Here is a 24,322-nt window from a genome sequence, read left to right on the forward strand (position 1 = left end):
GAATTGTTTCTGTATCTAATAGTTGTCATGGATGATGAAGATGGCAGGTGCCTTCTAGATGTAATTTGGTAAGTCATCGCTGATACAGATGTCAGACACAATGGATTTTTGTTGGAACATTATTTTGTCAGTCATCTTTAGCACTAAATCAATATTACTTTCTTCTGCAGTGACCCAGAAGCTCTTAATGACTTTCTTCATGGATCTGAGACCCATGTGAGTATGAGAATCAAAAGCCTAATTGGCTTTACATGCCTCATTGTGAGTCTAAACGGTGCTGTTCCTCTCCCACGTAGTAGTGGCCATGTTATCCTCAAGCCTTTCCGTGTCAGTGGAGTTTATACCTCACGTCTTTGAGTTCCCCCATCATGCAAATTTCTAGTATTATGCGAAAATAGCTTCAGCAATGCTGAGCAAAGTGGCACAGCTATTTTGGAGAGTTGGCCACAGTTTAGGCTGCAGATAGAAGAATGTTCATATGTTTCTGAGCATGATGCTTTATGTATCCTCAAAAGGTTGAAAGTTGTGAATTGCAAGACACATTTTCATCAGCTATGATTGCAAGCAGAGGCACGGGTCACTTGATGGTTTCATTTACTTTGATTTTGCAACTTCTTTGGTTCCAATATTATGTTTTTTATGGCTGAGGCTTGCATTTTCTTTTTTATTTAGCTAAGATTTTAAATGCTCATACTAACACTTCCCCACCATTCTGTCGCTCCACTGTTGCTTATTTAGCGCTGGTTTCTGCGATCTAATTTCTATCGACTGTATTCTGTCCTTTCCTTGCCCTGCTCCTCTTTGATGGGTTGTGCGTCTTCTGTCCTGGTGGCTTTTGCCTGCTTGTTTGGGTGATTTTGATTTCTGTCTGTCCTGTCCTGGTTGGGTATGTCTGTAGTTGGACACTGACGACCTTTTGGATGGTTCGAGCGACCCCTCCAGCTCATTCTTCTCCACCACTGGGGTGAGTAACATCCCCCAAAACTCTTCCCTCTGTAGTCTCTGCGCCTCTGTAGCATGCATTTTCAAATAACCCCTTTTCTCACTAACATTATGATCCTCTACAAGCTTTGATTTGCTGTATTGATGTGGGGTTTCTTTGTCTGCGTTTAGCGTTCACAGGGTCACACTTCGCGGGCATGACACTGCTGTTTAGTCATTGAAATTTACTTTCCTATCTCGTTCCATCCTTTTCTTGAAGGGCCACGTTCCAGAGGTCCAGCCTGCGGTCCAACTGTCAGCAAATGAGCCTTCAGGCTTGCCAAGGGTCAGTGTTGACCTGGACTTTCTGGAAGATGAAGATATCCTTGGAGGATCCCCAGGTGGTGAAGGTGGGAGCAATGGCATTGGGACAAATCATGAGCCATGTGACATCCTGCAGCAAAGTCTGGCCGAAGCCAACATCACAGAACAAAGCCTCCAGGAAGCCGAAGCTGAATTGGACCTGGGCTCCTTTGGAATTCCAGGCCTTACGCAAGTCGTTCAGACACTGCCTGATGCCAGTATCCCTGGGGCAGAAAGCACTGCTGTTGGTGTAGGCATAGGTGTTGGTGTTGCAGGAGCAACAGCAATTTTCCCAGGGTCTACCCCAAGTGCCACCGCCACTCCTCCAAATGCTACTGCTGATATGCTGGGATCAGTGCTTGCTCAGCAGGGCCTTCAACTTCAACCCCAGGTCATGAACAAGGCCATTAGTGTTCAGCCATTTATGCAGCCTGTCGGCCTGGGAAATGTGACCCTTCAACCCATCTCGAGCCTTCAAGCTCTGCCGAACGGGAGTCAGTCTGGACATTTAGGTATCGGACAGATTCAGGTCGTGGGTCAACCTACAGTCATGACCATCAGTCAGTCCGGACAGCCGATCTTGGCTAAAGCTATGGGTGGTTACCAGCTGCACCAGAGTGGGCCCGAGGTATCAGCCGCTGGTTCTCAACCAGGGCTTGGAGGTTCAGGGGGTGGACTTTTGATACAAGGCCATAAAGCCACGTTGGGATCTCCAGCTTTAAATGGACCAGCTGTTTGTGTCAGCAGCACAAACAGTAGCAGTACAATGAGTGCTCCTACTGGAATTGTGGGTTTTGGTAGTACCCCAATAAGTTCTGGCATTGGACCCCAGACACAGACTCAAGGCCAAATAATGCAAAATGTTATCATTCAACGCACGCCAACACCAATTCAACCTAAACCTCCTCAGGGGGGAGCCATTCAACCGAAACTCTTCAAACCGCAGCAGCAGCCTCAGCCAGCATCCCAGCCCCTGCAAAACGATGCCCACAAGGCGCTAGGGCTGCAGCAAATTCCGGTTTCCACTGCTCAAAATGTAGCCTTTCTGACGGGAAAGCCTGGCTCCAACGTGGTCTTGAGTACTCAAGCAACGACACAAGGGCCTCAGTTCCAACAAGCCTTGTTTAAACAACAAGGAGCACAACCATCTGGCAAACCCCTCAGTGTACACTTGTTAAACCAAACAGGCAGCATTGTCATTCCTTCTCAGACAGTTCTACAAGGACAGAATCACCAGTTTCTTCTGCCGCAGTTACAGGCAGGTGGACAGATCCTGACCCAGCATCCAGGGGGTCACATCATTACAAGTCAGGGTCCTGGTGGACAGCTAATAGCAAACCAGATTTTAACTGCAAATCAGAATATTAATTTGGGACAGGTATTGACTTCACAGGGCCACCCCGGCGCCGCCCACATCCTCTCTGGACCCATCCAGCTCCAGCCTGGGCAAATGGGCACACCCACCCTTTTCCAAATGCCCGTCTCCTTGGCCCAGAATCAAAGCCAGACACAAACCCACACAGTATCAGGTCCTGCACAGACAGTAATACAGGGAATGCCAATCCAAAACTCCCTGACTATGCTTAGTCAGGTGGAGGGGCTGAGCCCTGCAGTCAGTCTTCAGCCAGCCCTACAACCCCAACCAGGTGGAGTCCCCAGCAACAGCAGTAACAGCAGTACAGGAGCGGTGACAATGGCTCAGAACCAGTCTGGAGAAGGTGTCACTGTGCTTGGGAGCTCCACAGACCAAGCTGCCCATCCTACTCCACAGCATGTACCACAATCCTCTATCCTTGCCATGCAACCACCTTCCTCTGTATCCACGGCCACTTCGGTACCCTCGTCTTCTCCATCCATGTCTGTGTCCACCTCTGTCACGACAGTGGGGCTGGTCCCCCCTCAGGCCCAGCACAGTCCAGGGAGGTTGCTCTTCACTAACCAGGGCTCCAGTATGATCCTGAGCCAAGAGTCTCTGCAGATGTTTCTGCAGCAGGTCAGTGTTCCATTTGTTGAATTACTTTGTGTACAGTTTACATTTTCTAAACAATGAATAACATGCATGGAGTGAAATCTTGGTCTGATCTTTTTTGGTTTACTATTTTACTCCCCCCTTCCCTCCATTCTCCTTCCTCCCTCCCCTCCTTATCCCGAAATGGTAAATAAACTCCTGTTAGGAGCAGCAGCACCACCAAACAGAGAATGAGTCCACCCCCTCTGTGGGCGTACCAGCATCTGTAATCGTCAGCAGCAACAGCATCACTGCTCCGGCCCCTGGCCATGACACTCAATTAACTGACTCCTGGGTGGGTCAGGGCAGCAACCCTTCCCCAGGCCCTTCTCACATGACAGCAGTGGTAAATCAGGTAGAAAATGCCCCTTCATGTCGATCCCCACCCACTTGTTGCTGCTGCTGTCACATTTTTTAGAGAATCTGACCTTTCCCCCTGCACTTTTCTGCATTAAGTATTCTTTCTCTGCCTCTCACATTTTCTATGCCTAAGCTGTAAATGTAATAATTTGCTTGCAATTCTATGTCTTTCATTATTTAAATGCATGGTCATTCCTGTAGTTCGTATAATTGAATTCTATATTAAGTGATTGCATGTCTGCAGTGCTTGAGTTGGGCAATCAGGAGCAAGTTTTTAACTTAACTGTTGAACTTACTCTGCATGTATGTTTCAATGCATTCTCATTTTAATTTTACACCACAATATTGAAGACCATGCTTGTAATTGAGACTGGAGCTGCCATGCTCCCAAATGCAGTTCACTCCTTTACTAACACCTACAGTTGAATGCATCACCTCACTTACCATGTTTGAGCCAACAGACTCACCTTCATCTTCTGCATTATTGACCAGTGACTGATCGATACACTTGCCCCTCTCAAAATTGCATTTCATTTTTATTCTTATGTGCTTACAGCACTTGTCCCGTGACCAAATTCATGATATCAATCCCACAAAATAATAATTACACATTCCCCTCACCCCAGTCCCCAGAGGCTTCAGAGCACCCTTTAGTTCACCATCACAGGCCTGAGGTCCCGTGCCCAGATTCTGACTTCTTGCTTTTGTGAACTTTCCATTTTTGTCCTTTTTAACTATGTGTCTATTCTTTACCTCAAATCAAGAAAATGAATCAGAAGGTTCTACGTCAAAGTTTCTCACTGTTTTGCTTCAATGTTGCTTTAACAATATCCTGTAATTGTATGTCGGCTTGGTTAATGATTCCATATCTTTTTCATATTATTCTTTTCACTGGAATTGTGTAATAATCGACTATCATCTATTTATGTATTTAAGTTATCTATAGTTTAAATGTTAAACAAGCAACTTTTGATCACCTCAAACATGATTAATATTTATTACTTAAAGTCTGATTTGTTATTACAACTAGATTATGCTTCTCTCAATTTCCTAAGCATTGAGTCACAATCACATTGAGTAGCTTTTATGCTGTGTGCATGCAGAATTATCTGAGTGGGTGTTAAGCTACTGGATTTAAATATTGTTGTATAACCATATTGATACACTGTGATTCTGCTTCTTCAGGTACCCTCTAGTGGACATAAACAGCCGATCAAGATCCAAGGCATGTCCCCCTCTCCAGCCTTGACCACTCATACCCCAGCACCCCCAGTGGCAGACAGTCCCCAGCCTTCCCAGTCTCCTGTCACATTGAGCCAGCAGATCCAATCACCGCACCAACAGCAGCAGCCCCATTCTTCTCAGCCACAGTCTCAAACTCCCTCCCGCTCAGGCACACCTTCATCTCACCCTCCGCTTTTTATTATCCATAATCAGATAACTGATCCTCCCCAAACGGCCACACAAGGCCAGCCACAGCAGACCCAGGCACAACAGGCACACATTCAAGTTCAGCCTCAGCCAAGGCCACCTTCTCAGCCCGCCCCTTTTCCACAAGAAATGCCTCCTGTGTCTCAGTCACCCAAGCCTCCCGCAGCATCAGCTGCACAGCACCAATTTACGGTTCCACCTGTGAGCACTTCTCCTGGTGTTGTCAAACCCCCAATTCCCATCCACTGCTTGACAGCAGAGCAGCAGCAGCACCTGCAATTAGTAGGAGCACAAATTCAAACCCTGTCTGGCATCACACAGCCTTCACCACAACAGAAACAGCTGCTGGATAAACTGCATCAGGTACCAGTACGCCACAAATGTCTTAATATGCAATGAAAGCTCGTTCTTAATCGGTGTACAAAATATGTCTCCCATCATCTGGGAAACAGTTGTTTTATTTGTCGAGAATAGATCCTTTAAAATACAGTATGTGTAAGACAGCTGATGTGTTTTAAGGCCCAGCAGAGCATCCTGCTGCAGGCCAAGCAACCTGCTCAGCCTCAGGCCACCAGTCAGTTCAGCTCCCAGCAAGATGTGCCTGCTGACAAAGTGGTGATTGCATCATCAGACAGCACCGGTACTCCTGCCCAGCTTCCCTCGGTGTTGCAGCCTACATCAGTGCTTGTGACAACTCCTGCTATAGGTTGGACAGTATTGTAATGCAAATGTCCGAACTTTTCAGAAGTCCCATCGTTTCCTGTCTGATTTGATCTGTTGACTTTTTCAGCCTCCAATGAATTGCAAATATTCTCAGGAGCCCAAGGGTCAGCTGGAACAATTGTGAATCAAACGGTCACTCCTGTAAGCCTTACACAGCCTACACAGGTGATTATTACCACATTCCTCCCTCACCCACTCCATAAATGTTTTAATGTCATCGCTCATATATAAATTGGCTGATTTCTGCAGGTTCAGCCAAAGCCAGGAGTCATCAGCTCAGTTGGAGGTCTGAGTCTAGGAAAAGGTGCTGTGCAGATACAGGTGTTGGGTGCAAATCTAACTCAGATATCTGCTCCACAGGCTCAACCCACATTACAAACTCAGGTAAATTTCACTGCATGTTAACAAAGAGCTCCTACTTCTTTGCACAGCACCTGAGGCAGTTTGTTTATGTTACAGACAACTATCAAGATGCCTTTTAGTGCCGAGCCCAGCAAAGAAGCCAGGTGTGTCTCGCATGCAATGAAGTGTATTCCTTATTTTACTTTCTTTTTTTCCCCCACAGTTGAGTTTTAAATTCTGCATTGTTTAACACTACAGGATGCTCGAACAGCTGAGGAAACAGCAGGGTTCTGTGCTACAGCCCAACTACAGTGCTCCTTTCCACTCTTTTGAGGACACATTACATCGACTGCTGCCTTACCATCTTTACCAGGGAACTGCCAACTCTCCTCAAGACTATCAAAGAGGTAAACTCAACAATCAAACTGCAGTCCAATGCTCCTTTAACATTTTCACATTCATAAACCATTTGCTTACTTTTACATAGTGGATGATGAATTTGAGAAGGTCTCCTGTCAGCTACTCAAAAGGACCCAGGCCATGCTGGACAAATACCGCTACCTGCTTTTTGCTGAGTCAAAAGTAAGTTTTAACACCCAGACAAAGTTCCTCTTTGTTGTTCTTATCTTTTTGAGTCGGATTGATTTTGAACTGATGGATTTGGTGTCTCGTACCCGAGCAGAGACTTGGCCCTTCAGCAGAGATGGTGATGATAGACCGGATGTTCATTCAGGAAGAAAAGATTGCTCTTAGTCAAGACAAAGTCTTGGCAAAGGAGAGACCAGGTACTCTCAACGTTTATGACATGTTTGTGCATGTTATTATTGTGCTCATCTTCAGTTAATGTAACTATGTTAGTTATAAATAATCCTGCTGATGTCTTTGCAGAGGAGTTTGTGGCAAATGTACGCATGTACGAGAGAGTAGTCGCATCCCATCAGAAAACATCTTCTCCTGAACCTGCTTCAGTGAGTGGAAGCGTGGGTACTATGGTCCCCGCGCCTGCTCCCGCTCCTGCACCCGATCCGGTTCCAGTTCCAGTACCTGCTCCAGTACCTGTATCTGCCCCTGCACCTGCCCCCGGACCTCATCTAAACAACACCCCAAATCCTCCTCCGGGTCCCACCCCAGCTCCACATCCACCATCCACTACCGCTCCGTGTGCTAACCCTTTTCCACCTACCAAACTAGTTATAAAGCAAGGCGGAGGTGGCGCCTCTGTGTCCTGGTCCAGCAGCTGTCCTCCACCTGCAGCTGCTGCAAGCAGGCCAGAACCAACTAATCAGAGCTCCTCTCTCAGTCAGTCATCCTCTACGTCCTCATCCTCTTTCAACTCTCGAGTGGTGGACGACGACGACGCTCTGCCACAGAGAACCAGCAAACCACCAATCAAGACCTACGAAGCTCGCAGGCGAATTGGCTTGAAACTCAAGATCAAGCAGGATCAAACGGGGTTCAGTAAAGTAGTTCATAACACTGCCTTAGACCCAATACATACACCTCAATCTCTGCAGAGCAGCCAGTCCATGTCCCAGACTCAGTTTGAAGTTGCTGCACCACAGTCAGAGTCCCATCGTGTATCATCGCCTCCTACAGTCATCAGAACTCAGTCCCCTGTATGTACTGCTTCTTCTGCCTCATCAGTCACCATGGTAACTACTCAGTGTAATCCAGCTATGAGAGGCAATGTCCCCCACAGTGGTGCTCCATCTTCCACTACCTCTCACAGCTGGCCATTGTCGTCCTCCACTACCACCACGACCACCACCACTTCCTCCTCATCCACCGCTCAAATGAATGGGACATTGGATCACGATGACGCGGGCGGGGTCAAACAGAACTCTGCCTCCAGTACTGCTCCCTCACAGAAAACGTGTCGTCTCCCCCTTCGAAAAACCTACCGAGAAAATGTTAGTCCCCGGGTCAGACCCGGTGTCCCAGGTGGAGGAGAGGAAAGTTTCTTGTACCCCAAAGCCACGCTGTCACCTACAAAACATAAAGCCTCGTCTCCTCCTTCAGAGCGGACAGTGATAGCAAGTGTGAAGGTGGAAAAGAGAGGCAGGGACTCTACGCACAAGGAGTCGAGCCACGAAATGGGCCGCTTAGGGAGCGCCATGAATAGGCTAGATGAAATGGATGAGATGTTTAGCTGTGGTATGAAAACCACACAGCATCACCTCCCGCAGCTCCTGAGTAGAGAAGTGGCCAAGGACAGAATGGAAGAACACGCAGACCAGGAAACAGATGTTAGCAAATACAAGCAGGCAAGTGCAAAAAATATACATCGGGCAGGTGGGACATTTAGAATGGACCAACATGCCCCCGGGCCACCTTCTCCTGAACCTTCCTTTATGCGAGACTCTTTGCTTCCCGCCAAACGCTGCAAGTCAGATTCCCCCGATATGGATAATGCTAGCTTTTCCAGCGGCAGTCCTCCAGACGACTCTCTGAATCAACACCTGCAGTGCGCCATCGACAGCATCCTAAACCTGCAGCAAGAGCCCACCGCCCGTGAGCATCACTTAAAAGGGGGTAGTAGCAGGTCCCACCAACACCAAAGTCAGCGCCCCGGAAGTTCTGCAGCCTCATCCCACAGATCTTCAATTCTTCCCTCTTCTGCATCGTCCTCTTTGGCCCAGCACCCTCAGGTTGGTGGCCGCGGCCACAACGGCAGCCTGGTGCCCCAAACTCAAAGCAGATAACAGCCCCTTCTCCCGGCTAAGAGACAGAAACGGAGGCAGGGCATCGGGGACACTGTGAAAAGGGACAACGATACTACTCTGCCTGACTGCATTGGCTTTGTTTGTCAATTTGAATTGTCTAAACATGCTTGTCAGTAATTTACAGCTTGGGGAGTTGGTGAAATGTTGTCTTTAAGATGGAGACATGACGATAAGCCAGTCACATGTCAGAATGAAATGCCAGAAAATGATGTCCACTTCTTGTTCACTTTTTGATACCTTGTTTGTAATTCAGTATTCACCCCCCTTTTTTTCTTTTCTTTTTGTCACGTGACCTGAGCACCTGTCTCCACAGAGGCCTTTCACAAAAGTACCTGTCCCCAGTTAAACATGTCGCAGTGAGCATCAGGCAGCTCTTCATACAGTTCATTTCTATTTGGGTAACAGTTACTTATGAAGCACCAGGTTTATACTGTAAAACATCATGTTATCCACTCTTATTCAAGAAGAAATCACCAACGCCAGGAATTAAATTCTTCAGAATTTATGCAGAAAAGATCTGAATAACCATGTTGAGGTATTTTGAGAGTTGTTTTCATTTGAAATTGACTTCAGGACATCAAAGAAATGCAAGGAAATTGGTTCTCATCCATCCTCTGTGTGTGAAGCTTTCATAAATCATGAAGATGAAATTATAAAACATTTATCCTCTATGAAGCCAGTTTAGGCAGGCGTTATCCATTTCAGTCAACAGGGGGCAGTCCAGTTTTAACTCTTCATTTTCTGTGTTCTCAGGCTGTTCGGTTCAACTTTTCTGCCACTGTATCCCTGCCTCCTGTGTGTTTATTGTGTTTTTAAATCCTGGTGGACAATTCAAACACAAACACAGCACAAGCAGTAAAATAGAAACGGAACAATGTACAAAAAGATCGTAAGAGAATTTGAAGTATAGTATTACAGATTAATTTTGTATTGTATTTATTGTGTATAATGACACTTTTTAAAAAGAAATGTACATTTAGTAAAACTGTAAATTAAACCTTGCTTCTTTTATGAAACACAGCATGCAATTTGGTTTTCATGGTGCATTTAGGGAGTCCACTGTTCAAGAGGAGGTGCCGAAGGTAACAAGGGAACGGTGGGGTGTGTTTGGACAACCAGCAGATGGTGCATGGAAGTGGAAAATAGTTCTGCCTTGTGTGTTCCTCTCCCTGGAAGGTTCAGGGTTTGGGAGGAGCAAAGGAGTTTAGGCTGATGAGGAGAACCGACATCTATATTTTTATAATGTATTACAGTAGACTCATCAGGAAAAAGAAGGAAAAAAGAGGCGGGCGATGCCAGTCGTGGCAGTCGGGGTTCGGGGTGTGGCATTTGAAGGCTGAAGTTGTTGGAAACATGTTTCCAACCAAATTATTTAATCAGAAACCACCCCCTCCCCACATCCACGCCCTCAAACCAAATGCAGATCATCCCTGTCCTGTGCAGGGTGTTAGTGTTGCCAAGCATCCCTGGAAGACCAGCAGAGCTCAGAAGGAAGACACTGGTGAGAAGAAAACCTGGTCTGCCTGTAGGTTTGGGTGGTTTTTTACTCTGCAAACAGAGTAAGAATAGTTTCCTGAGCTGAGGCTCTTCTGAAAAGCACTAAACTTGAGGAAACAGAGCTCCACTGTAATCTAGCTGCTCTCCACTCAGCCTTCCTATTTGCTGTCAGAGGTACACCCATGCATGTAGCAGCAGCTCCTCCAGACTGCCTCTGTTTTTGTCCTCTCAACTCAAAATATTTTCCAAGATCCCGAGGGCAAGACTGAAGGTAGGGAGTCATCAAGGTGTTTGAAGAAATCTGCTGTGCTTCTCACGACTAACGACTCGGTATGTACTTTTTAAAAAAAAAATAACTTTTAGAAACAAGATTTCAGGTCATATTACTCTGTGCAGTTAGATTGTGATAAACCAGCAGCTGCCACTTGCTATTACTAGACTTTAGTCTTTTTCCTGAATTAATTAATTTAGAGTACAACTTTGTTCCACTTGTGGGGAAAAAGGGGGATTTTCCACATTACTAAAATGTTTTAAGCTTGCTGCAGAGTGTTTACCACACATAAAAACAGTCTTTACTGGGCCAGCTGCACTGACACAATGCTTCACTGTGTAATGGCAGTCAAATCAGTTGATTTCTCTCTGTTGATCTTCAGGGCTCAACCATTTTTCACAAGGCTCTTTGCAGGCTGATCATATGATTTGTTTGGCCTGGGCCGGTTAATTTCCTCAGATTTTTTTTTAAAAGGATTTAAATTAAGTTTAGTTTCGCAAGAGAGAAGCTCACCGTAAAGACCCCACTGACACGTGTCTACCCAGAAGAACACTTTTTGTTGTCCCATCTTTCTGTTTTTTATATAGCTCTCTATAAATCGTCTAGTGATTTGAGGATTATAGTTGTTTTGGAGTTTCTTCTCCTCGGGAGCAAGTGAGCCATTCACATATTTCATTTTGGAGCAACGTGCGGGGGATAAAAAGAATGTCTCACTTATTGAGCTGGAAAGCTGAGCTGTGCCTGTGCAAACCCTGCCACAGGGCTGGGTTTGCAAGTTTTCCAGAGTGAATGCTAACTTTTTCCAGGCATGCACTGACAATGCTTGGCAGAGCTCTGCTGCAGAGTTACACACTCCACATCCTGAGTATCGCCCGGGCTGTACAGTTTACCGCAATTACCGTGTTTGTCATCTCGTCATCTCCTTTTTTTTTATTGCATCTTGCTCATCTCTGTCTGTCTCCTCTGCACATTAGGGGGTTCAAAGCTATCAGTTTGGCAGCTGCTTCTAGAGTTGAGGATCCAGACTTCAAAGAAAAACTCTGCCAGCTCTTCCTTCTTGGCATGTGCAGAGGAGGTTTCAAGGACAAGTGAACGACGGTCACATAAATACAGGAAACCCCAGAAGGTTTTTCCAAGGTTCAGTGACAGGAAAGAAGATCAAAAAAAAAAAAAAAAACCCACGTTTTTCTAAGGAGCTCCCTATTATCCCATAACTCTGTCGTCATGTCACGCTGGGGGCGGAAAGATGTGAAAAAGGCACCTGAGGTGATCCGCACCGTGACCGAAGGCCTCAAGTCCTTGTATCGAAAGAAGCTGCTGCCCCTGGAGCAGTACTATGGCTTCCATGACTTCCACTCTCCCAGTTTGGAGGATGCAGACTTTGACAATAAGCCAATGGTGTTAGTAGTGGGCCAATACTCCACTGGAAAGACTACTTTCATCAAGTAAGACTACCCATGTCTCATTTCATTCATCTGCTGTAGAAAAAAACCAAATTCACACTTTTTGTGTATGTGACAGGTATCTACTGGAGCAGGATATTCCTGGCAGCAGGGTGGGACCTGAACCAACCACTGACTGCTTTACTGCCATCATGCACGGGGAGGTGGAAAGTGTCATACCAGGGAATGCTCTCATTGTTGACCCCAACAAGCCTTTCCGCAAACTCAACCCTTTTGGAAACACCTTCCTCAATAGGTGAGAGCATGATATTAATTCACAGGGTGCTGTTGACTTCTCCGAGGTGGCCGAGGCTAAATCGTGCAGCGGGTGTGTGTGAGAGAGAAAGAGAGAGAGAGAGAGCAGAGAAGGAGAGATAACACAAAGTTCTCTGGAATTTCACGTTCTTGTGCCAAATTTCAGAGCAAGGAGGCACTTGCCTTATTTGTGGAAAAACAGAGAAAGGAAGCGATATCACAAGAGAGGGTAATGAAAGCCAGTGGTCTCAGACAGGAACTGCAAAGTACGCAGATTCAAAGGCGAGGTTAGAGGGCTGTGCGGCCTCATGGGGCAAAGACAAGTAAATGGCGTCACAGATTTAGTGGGACTTCTAGAACCCAGAGGGGAGAGGTTAGCAGACGTTCCTTCTTATATTACAGTAATGGATGGGCCGCAAGATCAGACGTAAACCACAAAATGGTCACCCTTTTTTCCAGTAATGTGGTACAAATGTGTCCATGCAACATGATGTCCCCTTGTCCCTCTACGGGCTTTGTTTGTGAGCGCATTTACGTCTGTCCTTATGCTTATGCTTCCTGTCCTGGGATCCGCTGGGCTCGTTAAGCTCATACGCCACAGGAAGCGGCTCTGTTGTTCTAAGGCACACATCGTTAGCAAACTTCATTGTTTAATCCTGGCAGTGATGGTCATTTTCCTTCAGGAAGCCAAGAGCAATGAGAGCCCTGCCTGCATACAATGGCAGCAGTGAGGCGGCTTTGGGTGCGGAGAGGGCCAATCTCCTCCTCCCATCACACAGACCTCTTTTATGAGAATCAAACATTTTTCACATGACCCTTTTGCGACAACACTGCGTCCGAACGTTCTTATCCCCATCTATCTGACATTTTTGTTTCAACCCAATGATGTTTTGATAAACCACAGGTTTCAGTGTGCCCAGATGTCCAACCAGGTGCTGGAGAGCATCAGCATCATCGACACGCCGGGAATCTTGTCTGGTGCTAAGCAGAGGGTGAGCCGAGGTGAGAGAGAGGTGACAACGGCGAGGAGAGGGCAAAGGAGGCCTACAGAGACACCCGCCTGACAATGACCACTCACAAACACATCTCTTTGGCATGCTGAGCTAACTCGTGACCAGTTTACACGGTCACATTAACAGCAAACAAGAACAGACACAGCGAGAACACCAAGATGTCATAAAATCTGAGTTAAACCAAATAAAAGAACGAAGGGCTTGGGTCCATGTGGACCATGTGGAGTGCATGTTCTGCTTGCAGGGTGCAGCATCTTGGCATCTCACCGCCGTTTCTCTTCTTTTTGAGCAGGCTACGACTTCCCGGCTGTGCTGCGCTGGTTTGCAGAGCGCGTGGATCGCATCATTCTGCTGTTCGATGCACATAAACTGGAGATATCGGACGAGTTCTCCGAGGCCATCGGCGCTCTAAAAGGCAACGAGGATAAGCTGCGCGTGGTGCTAAACAAAGCAGACATGGTGGGGACGCAGCAGCTCATGAGAGTGTACGGAGCGCTCATGTGGTCCCTGGGGAAAGTGTTTGGCACCCCGGAGGTTCTGCGCGTCTACATTGGCTCCTTCTGGTCCGAGCCTCTGATGGTGGCAGACAACCGTAAGCTGTTTGAGCTGGAGGAGGAAGACCTGTTCGCTGACATCCAAAACCTTCCTCGCAATGCAGCTTTACGCAAGCTCAACGATCTGGTCAAGCGCGCACGCCTGGTTAGGGTAGGTGGGGTTTGTTCCAAAGTTTACGTGAACTGGTTGCCTTTAGTCGTTGCGTGTTAAAAAACCTTTGCCCTCCCAGGTCCACGCCCACATCATCAGCTATCTGAAGCAGGAGATGCCCTCTGTCTTCAGAAAGGACAATAAAAAGAAGAGTCTGATCTGCCAGCTGCCGGTTATTTTCTCCAAAATCCAGCTGCAGCACAACATTTCTGCTGGAGACTTCCCAAATTGCGCTAAGATGCAGGTTTGTCTCAGAGTTTTCTCTCCTGAGCCCATCTGGAGGCACTTCAAAAGCGGTTTCTCTTTAAACATTTGGTCATATTTCTCAGGCCTGTCAGGAGTGTCTTTGAATTCACTTTACTCACGTTTTTTTTTTTTAACCATTCCCCCCCTTTTCAAGGAGCAACTGATGGTTCACGACTTTACCAAGTTCAAAACTTTGAAGCCTAATCTGATGACGGCTTTGGATGAGCTGCTGTCAGGCGACATCGCCAAGCTGATGCCCCTCCTGCGGCAGGAGGAGCTGGAGGCTGGCGAGCTGGGGGTGCAGGGCGGCGCCTTCCTGGGGACCCGCGGCGGACCATTCGGGGAAGGCGACCCCTTCGCCGACGAGAATGAAGAGAGATGCGAGGAGGAGGAAGATTGGGTGGTGACAAAAGATAAACCCAAATACGATGAAATCTTCTACAACCTCGCTCCCAACGAGGGGAAGCTGAGCGGCACCAAGGCTAAGGACTGGATGGTCAGCTCCCGCCTGCCCAACTCTGTGCTGGGCCGCATTTGGAAGCTCTCAGATTTGGACCACGATGGGATGCTGGATGATGAAGAATTCGCTCTGGCCAGCCACTTGATCGAGGTCAAGTTAGAGGGCCACGGTCTTCCTCCAGAGCTTCCGGCACGTCTGATCCCGCCATCCAAACGCAGACAAAAGGGTTCTGATGCATAGACGGGTTTCAAAGTCCTGCAGAGACTGTCCTCTACTGGCTGTCACGCTTATGCTACTGTTTGTATTGGCGCTCACTTAGATGCATTTGACACTGATTTTAGTCTTACACAATGGAACTTGTATCAAAATTCAAGGAAATCCTTTGTGACCTTCAGGCTCACTGCAAAAGACTTTATACTCAGAGTCACGCTGGTCTGGTTGCTTCTTCCCTTCAGCTCTTAAAGGTTAGCTTTAACTTTAAATACATATCTACTTGGTTTTACAGTGCTGAAAGACATAAAGTATTTAGCTTTTAATGCGACAGAATACAGAGTGAAGAATATTACTGTATTCCCTCAGTGACTAGACTGCAGTATTATCGAGGCCATTATTTTCGGGATTTTTCCACCGTTTAGTCATGTCCATGAGAGATTTATGTTGCACAAAAGCAGCAAAACTCAAACTGATAGCACCGATCAAACATATTTCACTTTGGTGCTTTTCAGGACATGGTTTTCATCTGTTATATATATTTTTATTTTTTTTTAAAAAGGAAATGCATTTCAGCTAAAGTGGAAGACACATTACTGACTACTGTACACAGCTTTATGACTTTAATATAACCAAATAAAATTCCACAACTGTGCCTGGTCTGTTATTGGATGATTTCTACGGTAGAAAATATCGATTTTAAACTCTAATGTCCACAGGCTGTGACATCAAATGTAGAAAATGTACATTTAATTAGCTGTGCGTAAAAGTTTTTCCTTTTTGTCCACTTGGTCTCTATGTGCAGACCAGATAAACAGTGACTCATGTTCTCCGCTGCCAAGTCGCAGCACCACTATTTTCCAAGCTTCCTCCCCCCTTCATGATTCGAAGCCTTTTTTCCCCCTACTATGTTATGCGAAAGTTCGGCTAATTTAAAGCCCATTTCGCTCATTTATTTTCAGTTGCACATTTGCCCCGTTCGTCATCCATCAGAAAGTATCAGCTCAACCCTGTCCAGGTTACAGCAGGACTCCAGGGTGAGAGGAGTGGTCTTGCCTCTCTGTTCCACTCCTCCATGGAAAGAAACACAAATGAGAAGCAGAGGCAGCAGAGCGCTCCTCTCTCCGCTCCCTGACTCAAGTATAAAGAATGTGGTGGGTTGGCTTAGGAGTTATTAATAACCCTTTTCTTTGGGTCCACTAAGTTTCCTCAGGCTCATGCACAGGATTCAGACACTGTACCTTTATGAAAGACTTCACATCCCCTATTTGGAGAATTCCTGAGCTGAACCTGCGGCACACCACACCCTCCTCTGCTTTAGGCAAAAAAGGGGCAACGCTCGAAAAGTACAGTCAAATTCAGACAGATGTTGAAAACATTGCCACTAACATGATTTATATAGCTTATTAATCCCTCGTTGCCACTGAAAAAAAAAATGTAAGCAATGCACATCTGTTCCATGTTCCAGCTGCTCCGAGCAGCTCCCCATCTGTTGGCCAATTGTAGTGATGCCACCGGGATGAAGAAACAGCCGCAGGGCCGAGCAGCAGCGGACCATCCTGACTACCAACATCAGGCATCCCCAGATGTGGGATATACGTCACTCTGTGGTTGATGGGGGAATTCCTCATTCGCAAATGCGCCAAAGGAGACAGTGTGATGACCAAGACGCGGCTGACATCTGCTGGTCACAGAAATATGAGAAACCTCCACCGAAGCTGCACTAATAATGTTCGACGCTAGGTGGCATCGTAGAGTCGGAGTATTAAAGTGTAACCAGAGGTAACGTAAAATGGGATTTAAAATATATTACGCTTAAATTTATTATTAAATTTACTTCTAATTGCTCCTGATATTTTGTACTCTAAAATGTTGATTATTGTGATTTTTTTCCTATTTAATAAAAAAACGTGTCAGTATTTTAACAGCACTAATATTTAGCCTTTTACAGTGGCTCCGATACTTGTGTATAAAAATACTTTCAATTTATTTATAGATCTAAATTTTAAGTAGCAGAATGTATGAACTAACTTTGATTGGTTCATAGAAATAGATTTAAATAAGAGAAAATAGATTCAAATAATGGCAATGAATCAAAATAAATGAGAAAAGCCAGAGGAAAGGTGATCTTTATTGACAACCCTGGTGAACATGTGAAACATATCTACTCAAGATACTCAGAACGTTTGTGCTACATGTCAAGATATTCCGCTTCAACGACACTGGTGATATAAAATTTTGAGATAAGTTGAACAGAAGAAAACAAACTAAATGGCCTCCATTTGAATCGTTTCAGCAGAAACTCAGAAGTCGAAGTTATTTTTGACGTCTTTGATCTGTTTCATGGCGTCACCGATCTGCTGCCCCTGCTCCCGGAGGATGTCCTGAATGACCTTCTTCTGCTGGGCGTTGAGTAACAACTTTGATCTGGACGCAGGTGCATCTTTGTCCACCTGTGTCTTCTGGTACTCCATCTTCATGTTCACCTGTTTGATGCAGTTGTCCAGGTGTTTCAGCTGATTGCTGATGGTCTGCAGCTCCTTCTTCATGTCCCTTTCACTGTGGGACAGAATGGGCAGCTGGTTCTGCAAACTCCCCAGGATCTGTTTCATTCTGCCCAGGATGAGGTCCTGGCGGTACTTTGCATCTTCATACTTGTCAGCCAACATCTCCGCAGTCTTTCTTAAGCCGAGCCTCTCCTCTTTGCACAGGCCCAGCTCTTCCACCTGCTTGCTCTTCTGACCCTTGAGGAGTTTCACTCTTCGTTCCATCTCTTCGTGGGCCATGTCCTGTTTGAGGATGTACTCCTCCCTGAAGACCTGAGTGGCTCTGCTGAGGAGCTGCAGGCACTCCGTTGGCGGCGGTGACGTTTCTTTGTCTGCAGCTTTAATCAGGAGAGGGTTGGTGGAGCTGCGCGCCAGGATGTTCCGGATGTGCTGCTCGAAGGTGTTGTCGGCGAACCTGCGAAGGGGGGAGCTCCCCGAGCTGGGACCGGGATGGGAGCAGAGCAGAGGTGGGGACGGAGGCCGGATGGAGCTCAGCAAAGGCAACAACATGCATTCATAAGTGCTTGTGATGCAAATCATGGTAGCACCCAAGGACAGATCAGACAAAATCAAAAAGCCTCGAACTGGGAAAGACCGACTGGTGGGGAGCGGTCTGGTACAGATGATGTGTTCGACAATGCATTGCTTCTCGGCAGCCAGCTCCTGGAGACTGTCCTTGTTTTCCTCCACCGACTGGAGAAAATTCTGCAGTCTATTGACCCAGATGAGGCCCACACTGTGCACCCCTGCTTCATGGGTACAGTGATATCTGTGTGGACACAGGGGGTCCACGTGGAGCTTGATTGGGCACGTGAAATCAACTTCTTGAGGCTCCTCATCCTCCCCAGTGGCGACTTTAAGGGTGAGCTCGAGCTCCACACACTCAAAGACATAGAGAGCTGGTGCTGCCTCTGTCCCACGGATCCAAGCTTCCACCGTTTCCGTCTCGTCCTCCTCTTCCGACTCCAACACCACGCAGTGATACAACGTGCCCGTTTCTGTTGCGATGACCAAGGTACTCGGTACAGTGGGTAAGCAGAGAATGGCACAGGCATCGTAGCCATAATTATCTTCTGCGGCAGGATGCATCGGCAGGGGTCCACTGGGTTTGGATGCAGTCACCCCGTTTGTCTGGGATGTGTAGCTCAGATACGTCTCCCCGTTTCCGTAGAGGATGTATAAAGGATAAACAGGTCGTTCAGTTGAGCGCCTTGACAATTTCCGTGTGGATGACAAGGGTCCAAAGTCAAAGGCTACAGCTATCTCTCCAAGGGATGCTGCGTATGAACGGGCTTGAGGATACACGATGCTGTCATCTTCAGACTGCGACAAGGAAAGGATTTTGGACAATGTTTGGGGCGACTTTAAGCTGTAGAATCTGATGTTGTTGTCGGATGTGAGGAGCACCAAATGAGGATCTCCGGCCTCGCTGGGGTACCAGGTCGCCTGTCGCAGGGTGACCGAAGGGGAGCTGGTGAAGAAGCGCTCCGCCACCGGTGTAGTTTTGCAGTTGATTTTGCATTTGCCACCTTCGAACTCTGACCGCTTTCCCCACCGCTGGGGAAGTTCCAACACAGACACCCCTCGCTGTCCTATGAGGGCGACGTGAAGCTGCGATGGACTCAGCAACACCTGGTGCACCTCGAAAAGAGGAGGGTTGATGCACAGCAACTTTTGATAGCTTCCGCTCTCCTCTGAATTTAGTTGCCGCAAGTTGGTCGTGTAAAAAACGCGGTCCGTCTCGTCCCAAACGAAGAAGTCCCCGCCTAAACAAAATATTAGGCTCTTGGTGGCATTTTCTTCATTCCTAGGCGGCTCCGAATTTAATTTTTCGCGTATCTGTTTGAAAATGCCATGGTTTGGTAAGCCTTCCAGCCAACGATCTGCGATTGTTGCCGCCATCTTGATCAACTACGTCAGTGCCGAGAGGCGCCGAACACGAGCTAACCCTAACCCAACCCTGTTCGCTTCTGCGCATGCGGAGAACATGTACGCACGCGCAGTCGTTCTCATGGCATGATTTTTTTTGCCCCCCAATCTTTATTTATATCAAAACAATGGGCAAGACAAAAGACAACATAAGACGTCAGCCAATATTGTAAAAAGTCATTATACATTTTTAATCGAAGCAAGAGAAGAAATTAACTTGAAAAAATAACTATAAATTAATATGCAATAAACAATCAATAATTCATCACAAAACAAAATGGCAATTGAAAAATAGACGCAACATTTCAGTGCACACCTCTGCAAGTACGTACATATTTAACAGTGATGATCAAAGTCAAAGTTTCTCCGGAAACTGGAACATCACCAAAAATCAATGAGCTCTTTCTTGGCCTCTTATCAACATTTTCTGAAATTTTTATTTAAAATCCGTCCATAAATTTTCGAGTTAATTAGCTAACAGACAGGCAAAGGCTGTTAACCTGGTAATAACGAAAATAAAGAGGTTGACTATGACATTACCCTTAGGAAGAGGAATTTTTCCCAATATTTGTCATCAAAGCAATACTGTTTTAGTTTTGTAGAATAGAAAATTCTTTCCAAAACAGCGCAAAAAGCGGACAATAAATAGACGGATAAGACTTTCAGTCTCATTTCTACAAAAGCGAAACTCTTTTAGAAACGTAACAATGTGTCGGATGGATATTGAGAAACAATTTGAGATTTGGTTCTTTAACTTTATTTAACAAGACAGACAGAGTACTTTGTCATGGAACAAGGAACAAGTCACGATCTTGGTTTGTAATTCGTAAATCTAATCACATTTAAATTAGTACTATACATTTACCGTGCATCACCGACGCATGCGCCGTAGTTGACAGCGGTAAAGTGTGACTTTTACGACACCTTGCGTCTTTTAACGTATTACGTTGCTTGGTGTCGTAGATTTTGCAGAATCACCATGGCGTTGAAAGAGACTACGGGGCTTTATGAAACACTCAAAGCAGAATGGAACAAGAAAAACCCAAACTTAAACAAATGCGGGGATATTCTGAGCAAACTTAAGGTAGAGTGCCATATGGATTGAGGTTTTATTTCGTTGAGGGAACTGTTAGACACTTAAAAACGTTTGAGGTGCTAGCAAGCGTGCTAATTTCGGCTAACCTAATGTAGGTTTACTACTTTTTGATGCACAATGTTAATGTAATTGATATGAAAGGTAGTTGGTTAAATTTACACCAGTAACGGTTAGTTGAGTAATCAACTAAAGCAAAAATCAGCTCAAATACATTGATACAGTAAATCCCTGTCGCATCTTGCATTTGCAGTTCATTGGTCAACTAAATACAACAAATTTTAAGATATATGCCATTAACCGAAGTTCATAACATCTTCTGATAAAACATGTTTACCATCAGCGTTCGTTGCATATATTAGTATTATATAGTTTATCAGTGTTGTGGATGGTGAATGCCATCGTTTTAGGTTGACATACACGATGTACTGAGTCGTGTTGAAAATAGCAATTTTTAAACTTGAGCATTTTCCTTACAGGTGTCACTGTTGGAGTTAAACTTTTTACCAACAACTGGGTCAGCGCTCACCAAGCCACAGCTTATTTTAGCTCGTGAGTATTTTTTTTAAATTAAAGTCAAGCCTGTGCGTTGACATTAATGATCATGGTCTAAGTTATAAAGAGGATATTGTTAGTTGAGTTGTTTGTGTGTTTCAGGTGATGTCCTGGAAATTGGAGCATTATGGAGTATCCTCAAAAAGGACATCCCATCCTTTGAGAGATATATGGCGCAGCTCAAGTGTTACTACTTTGATTACAAGTAATGTGATGTTGCTTTTCTAAATTGAATACGTAGTTGGATCGTCGGATCTTGTGACCCGTTTAACATGACATGTTTATTGCCTTCACAAGGGAGGAATTGCCAGAAGCTGCCTACATGCACCAGCTACTGGGACTGAATCTGCTCTTCCTGCTATCCCAAAACCGCGTTTCTGAGTTTCACACAGAACTTGAGAGGTTGAGTGCACGAGACATTCAAACCAATGTCTACATCAGACATCCAGTGTCCTTAGAGCAGGTAAATACTTTTATACTTTTAAATACTTTTAAATTTAGGGGTTTGATATTTCTTTGTTTTGTTTATTTGCATGGCCACATGTAATACATTGTTTACAGCGCTTATTTACAGATATAAATTAATTCTTACACCACTTAAAATGGGTATTTTTTTTCTCTATTTTATGTATGAAGTTCTGTTTTGTTCTAAACCATCTTTAATCTATCATGACATTTTTTTCAGTACTTGATGGAGGGAAGTTATAACAAGGTTTTTCTCGCCAAAGGCAACATCCCTGCAGAAAGTTACACCTTTTTTATAGATATTCTGCTCGACACAATTCGGTAAGCATCAGCCCTGACGCATTATATTTATATAGTGAGTTGTTTTTTCTTCCGTTAAACTTAAGTTTTCAATCTTAAATGCATGTTTTGTAGGTTTAGTTTCATGTAAGTAGTCATCCAAAAAATATTCCCAAGTTAGGGTAACTTATGGGTGGAATACAGACACAAGGATTTTAGAAAACTCAGCATTCAACCAAACACAAAAACTGTATCTTCCCAAACGATCTATTGTCTATTGATCTATTGTATTGGATTAACAGCAGATTATTTAGCCCAAGAAAGTTATGCCATAAAAGCACTCTAAAAATTGTAAATTTGAATTTTTAGGAAATGTTGACAATGAGCCAAGGAACAAATGATTAAATTTTAGTGAATTCTGAAAGGAATTTGACCTTTTGTTCTTTCAAATCAAGCCAAGGGGCTTCTTTGATCTGTACCGTTGTAGCTCTTCCAGTGCTTTTTCTGTAGTTATGTTATAAAACTACTGTTGAAATGTTTAATACAATCTAAATCAGGAAGAACTGTCAAATGAAAATGTTTTTATGATGAGTCAAACCGCAACTGTGACGTTTTTGATTTCAGAGATGAGATTGCAGGTTGCATCGAGAAAGCATACGAGCAGATCCAGTTCAGTGAAGCTACCCGCGTGCTATTCTTCAGTTCCAAAAAAGAAATGACTGAGTATGCCAAGAAGGTATGTTCATTTCCCATTGTGGCATTAAGCAATCGTGAAGTACATAAGATGAACTGGTATTAAAGTAATGCTGCAAGGCTGCATCTTGGTCTCCTTTTTCTGATTTTTAGTCTTCTAAAAAAAAAAAAAAAAAAAATCTTTCCCTTGTCCTTTTCCCCCTGCCTGGTTTCTTTATCTTCAACATCTAGTCTATCCTTATCCCTCTGGAAAATTCCAGTCTCAAACTGTCCTCTAGTCAATTTTACTGACCTCAGAATTGATAAACACCCTCAACATCATGGAAAATGAAATAGTCATTTTAATGGCAAAATATAATTAAGAGTTGATTTCAAACCTATGTAATTTCAGAGGGGATGGATTTTGAGTCCAGACGGCTACTACTCCTTCACCAGTCAGCAGCAACGTACAGAAGAGGTCACCATTCCCTCTACAGAGCTTGCACAACAAGTCATCGAGTATGCGCGGCAGCTGGAAATGATTGTGTAACCTGCTCTGAGGACCAAAACTCCATGTACAGACACTCGGCTCGCTGGTCTAATCCAGTCACCTCAAATGCAATTTTAAAGCAAAAGAGGATTTCATTCAATAAAATTTTTTCCCAATCCTTCACAAATGTTTTTCTACTGTGTTCGTATATTGTTATTTTTCTGTCTGTCCGCTTTTGTTTTTAAAGTAGGGGGAGTAAACTACCAGAAAAAAACATCTTGTAGAGCGATATGAATAGAGACAACAAACATTTCTCCCAAATCAAGCAACTCCTTTGTGAACACATTAAACCTTCTCCCTAAAAGACCCTTTTTTTTTGTCCTACTTGTGAGAATTACCATTAATAATTGTCAGGGTTTCCTGCTGGCACTGCCTCTTCTGTCTGAGATGGTTTGTTATCTGGTTGAGGTTTTTTTTTTTTTTTTTTTACCATATTTGTCAATAAAAAATAAATCCAGACCATTCTGACTTTTCTGGCAAAGAAATAATTTACCATTTAAAGAAACCAAATATTTATTACAAAGGATCTGTGCTGCGGAAAATTCAAAAATCCACCTTGGCTAACCATGAGGGAAAGTCAAATTTTATCACCAGGTTTTCCCAAAGTTGTCAAAGCCATTTGTATTAATGTTCCTGGCTAGATTTCAAAGTGACTGCCTTTACCATCACTGCAATAGAAGAGTCGGAAAATTTGGTGAACACACTTGGGGCTCATCCGGGATTTGAACTCCTCACCCTAAACGAGAATCATACACCTAGAACAACGAGCCACCTCCATTTCGCCTCCATTCCATCCTAATTCTACAATTAGAGCCATAGGAGTTACTGGTTACCTCAAAATGTATTAAATGCCTAAAAGTGAGCTTTGAGGCTTTCAGCAGCAGGGGCTCCTTCCACCGACCTCCCCACCCAAATAAGACCGGCCCCGCCGCTGCTGTCCATGGTGCTGAAACGTCTCTGCCGCCGGGATAGTTTCAGTCCAAACTCAAGGTTTATGAATGAGGGGGGAAAGGTCTGAAAGCTCGCTTGAAATGTGCACAAACGCAGATAGATGTGACCATCGTTCTGCTCCTCGCGAAAATAATGTATATGCGACTTTCCTGGTTTTATTTAAACGACTGCTACAATTCTTGTCCCGGATGTTTGCTCTGTGACATCCAGGGGATCGTCCGGAGGTCATTGATGGTTTACTTTGGTGTTCATTCACCACGCCAGACTCTCCAGGAACTCGTGATTTCAATTTTAAACCACATGGCAAATCGG

The 24,322-nt window shown here is 45.0% G+C and overlaps 4 protein-coding genes and 1 pseudogene across 4 annotated transcripts; 4 read left to right on the top strand and 1 right to left on the bottom strand.

The window, feature by feature from the left end:
• The first annotated feature begins 27 nt into the window (after positions 1-27).
• On the top strand, positions 28-7,243 carry bicra (BRD4 interacting chromatin remodeling complex associated protein). The gene is made up of 13 exons (XM_029844158.1): positions 28-68; positions 171-216; positions 899-964; positions 1,202-3,277; positions 5,603-5,789; positions 5,874-5,947; positions 6,056-6,190; positions 6,266-6,312; positions 6,407-6,555; positions 6,636-6,730; positions 6,831-6,933; positions 7,037-7,116; positions 7,184-7,243. The coding sequence occupies exons 1-13, from the start codon at positions 28-30 to the stop codon at positions 7,241-7,243; spliced, it is 3,159 nt and encodes a 1,052-aa protein (XP_029700018.1).
• A 453-nt stretch (positions 7,244-7,696) lies between these two features.
• On the top strand, positions 7,697-9,890 carry LOC115251471 (BRD4-interacting chromatin-remodeling complex-associated protein-like; annotated as a pseudogene).
• A 325-nt stretch (positions 9,891-10,215) lies between these two features.
• Positions 10,216-15,625, top strand: ehd2b (EH-domain containing 2b). The gene is made up of 7 exons (XM_003968580.3): positions 10,216-10,698; positions 11,614-12,084; positions 12,161-12,337; positions 13,241-13,338; positions 13,642-14,054; positions 14,134-14,298; positions 14,455-15,625. Exons 2-7 carry the CDS (start codon positions 11,864-11,866, stop codon positions 14,998-15,000), a joined length of 1,620 nt encoding a protein of 539 aa, XP_003968629.1. The 5' UTR covers positions 10,216-10,698; positions 11,614-11,863; the 3' UTR covers positions 15,001-15,625.
• Positions 15,626-17,083: 1,458 nt separating this feature from the next.
• nup88 (nucleoporin 88) lies at positions 17,084-19,504 on the bottom strand. Its single transcript, XM_003968581.3, has one exon. It carries the CDS (start codon positions 19,416-19,418, stop codon positions 17,274-17,276), a length of 2,145 nt encoding a protein of 714 aa, XP_003968630.1. The 5' UTR covers positions 19,419-19,504; the 3' UTR covers positions 17,084-17,273.
• A 286-nt stretch (positions 19,505-19,790) lies between these two features.
• On the top strand, positions 19,791-23,183 carry psmd8 (proteasome 26S subunit, non-ATPase 8). Its single transcript, XM_003968641.3, has 8 exons — positions 19,791-19,805; positions 20,338-20,529; positions 21,018-21,090; positions 21,196-21,298; positions 21,391-21,556; positions 21,779-21,879; positions 22,462-22,573; positions 22,922-23,183. Exons 1-8 carry the CDS (start codon positions 19,791-19,793, stop codon positions 23,057-23,059), a joined length of 900 nt encoding a protein of 299 aa, XP_003968690.2. The 3' UTR covers positions 23,060-23,183.
• Positions 23,184-24,322: the final 1,139 nt, after the last annotated feature.

The sequence above is a fragment of the Takifugu rubripes genome, chromosome 11, assembly GCF_901000725.2.
Source record: "Takifugu rubripes chromosome 11, fTakRub1.2, whole genome shotgun sequence".
NCBI classification, from domain to species: Eukaryota; Metazoa; Chordata; class Actinopteri; order Tetraodontiformes; family Tetraodontidae; genus Takifugu; species Takifugu rubripes.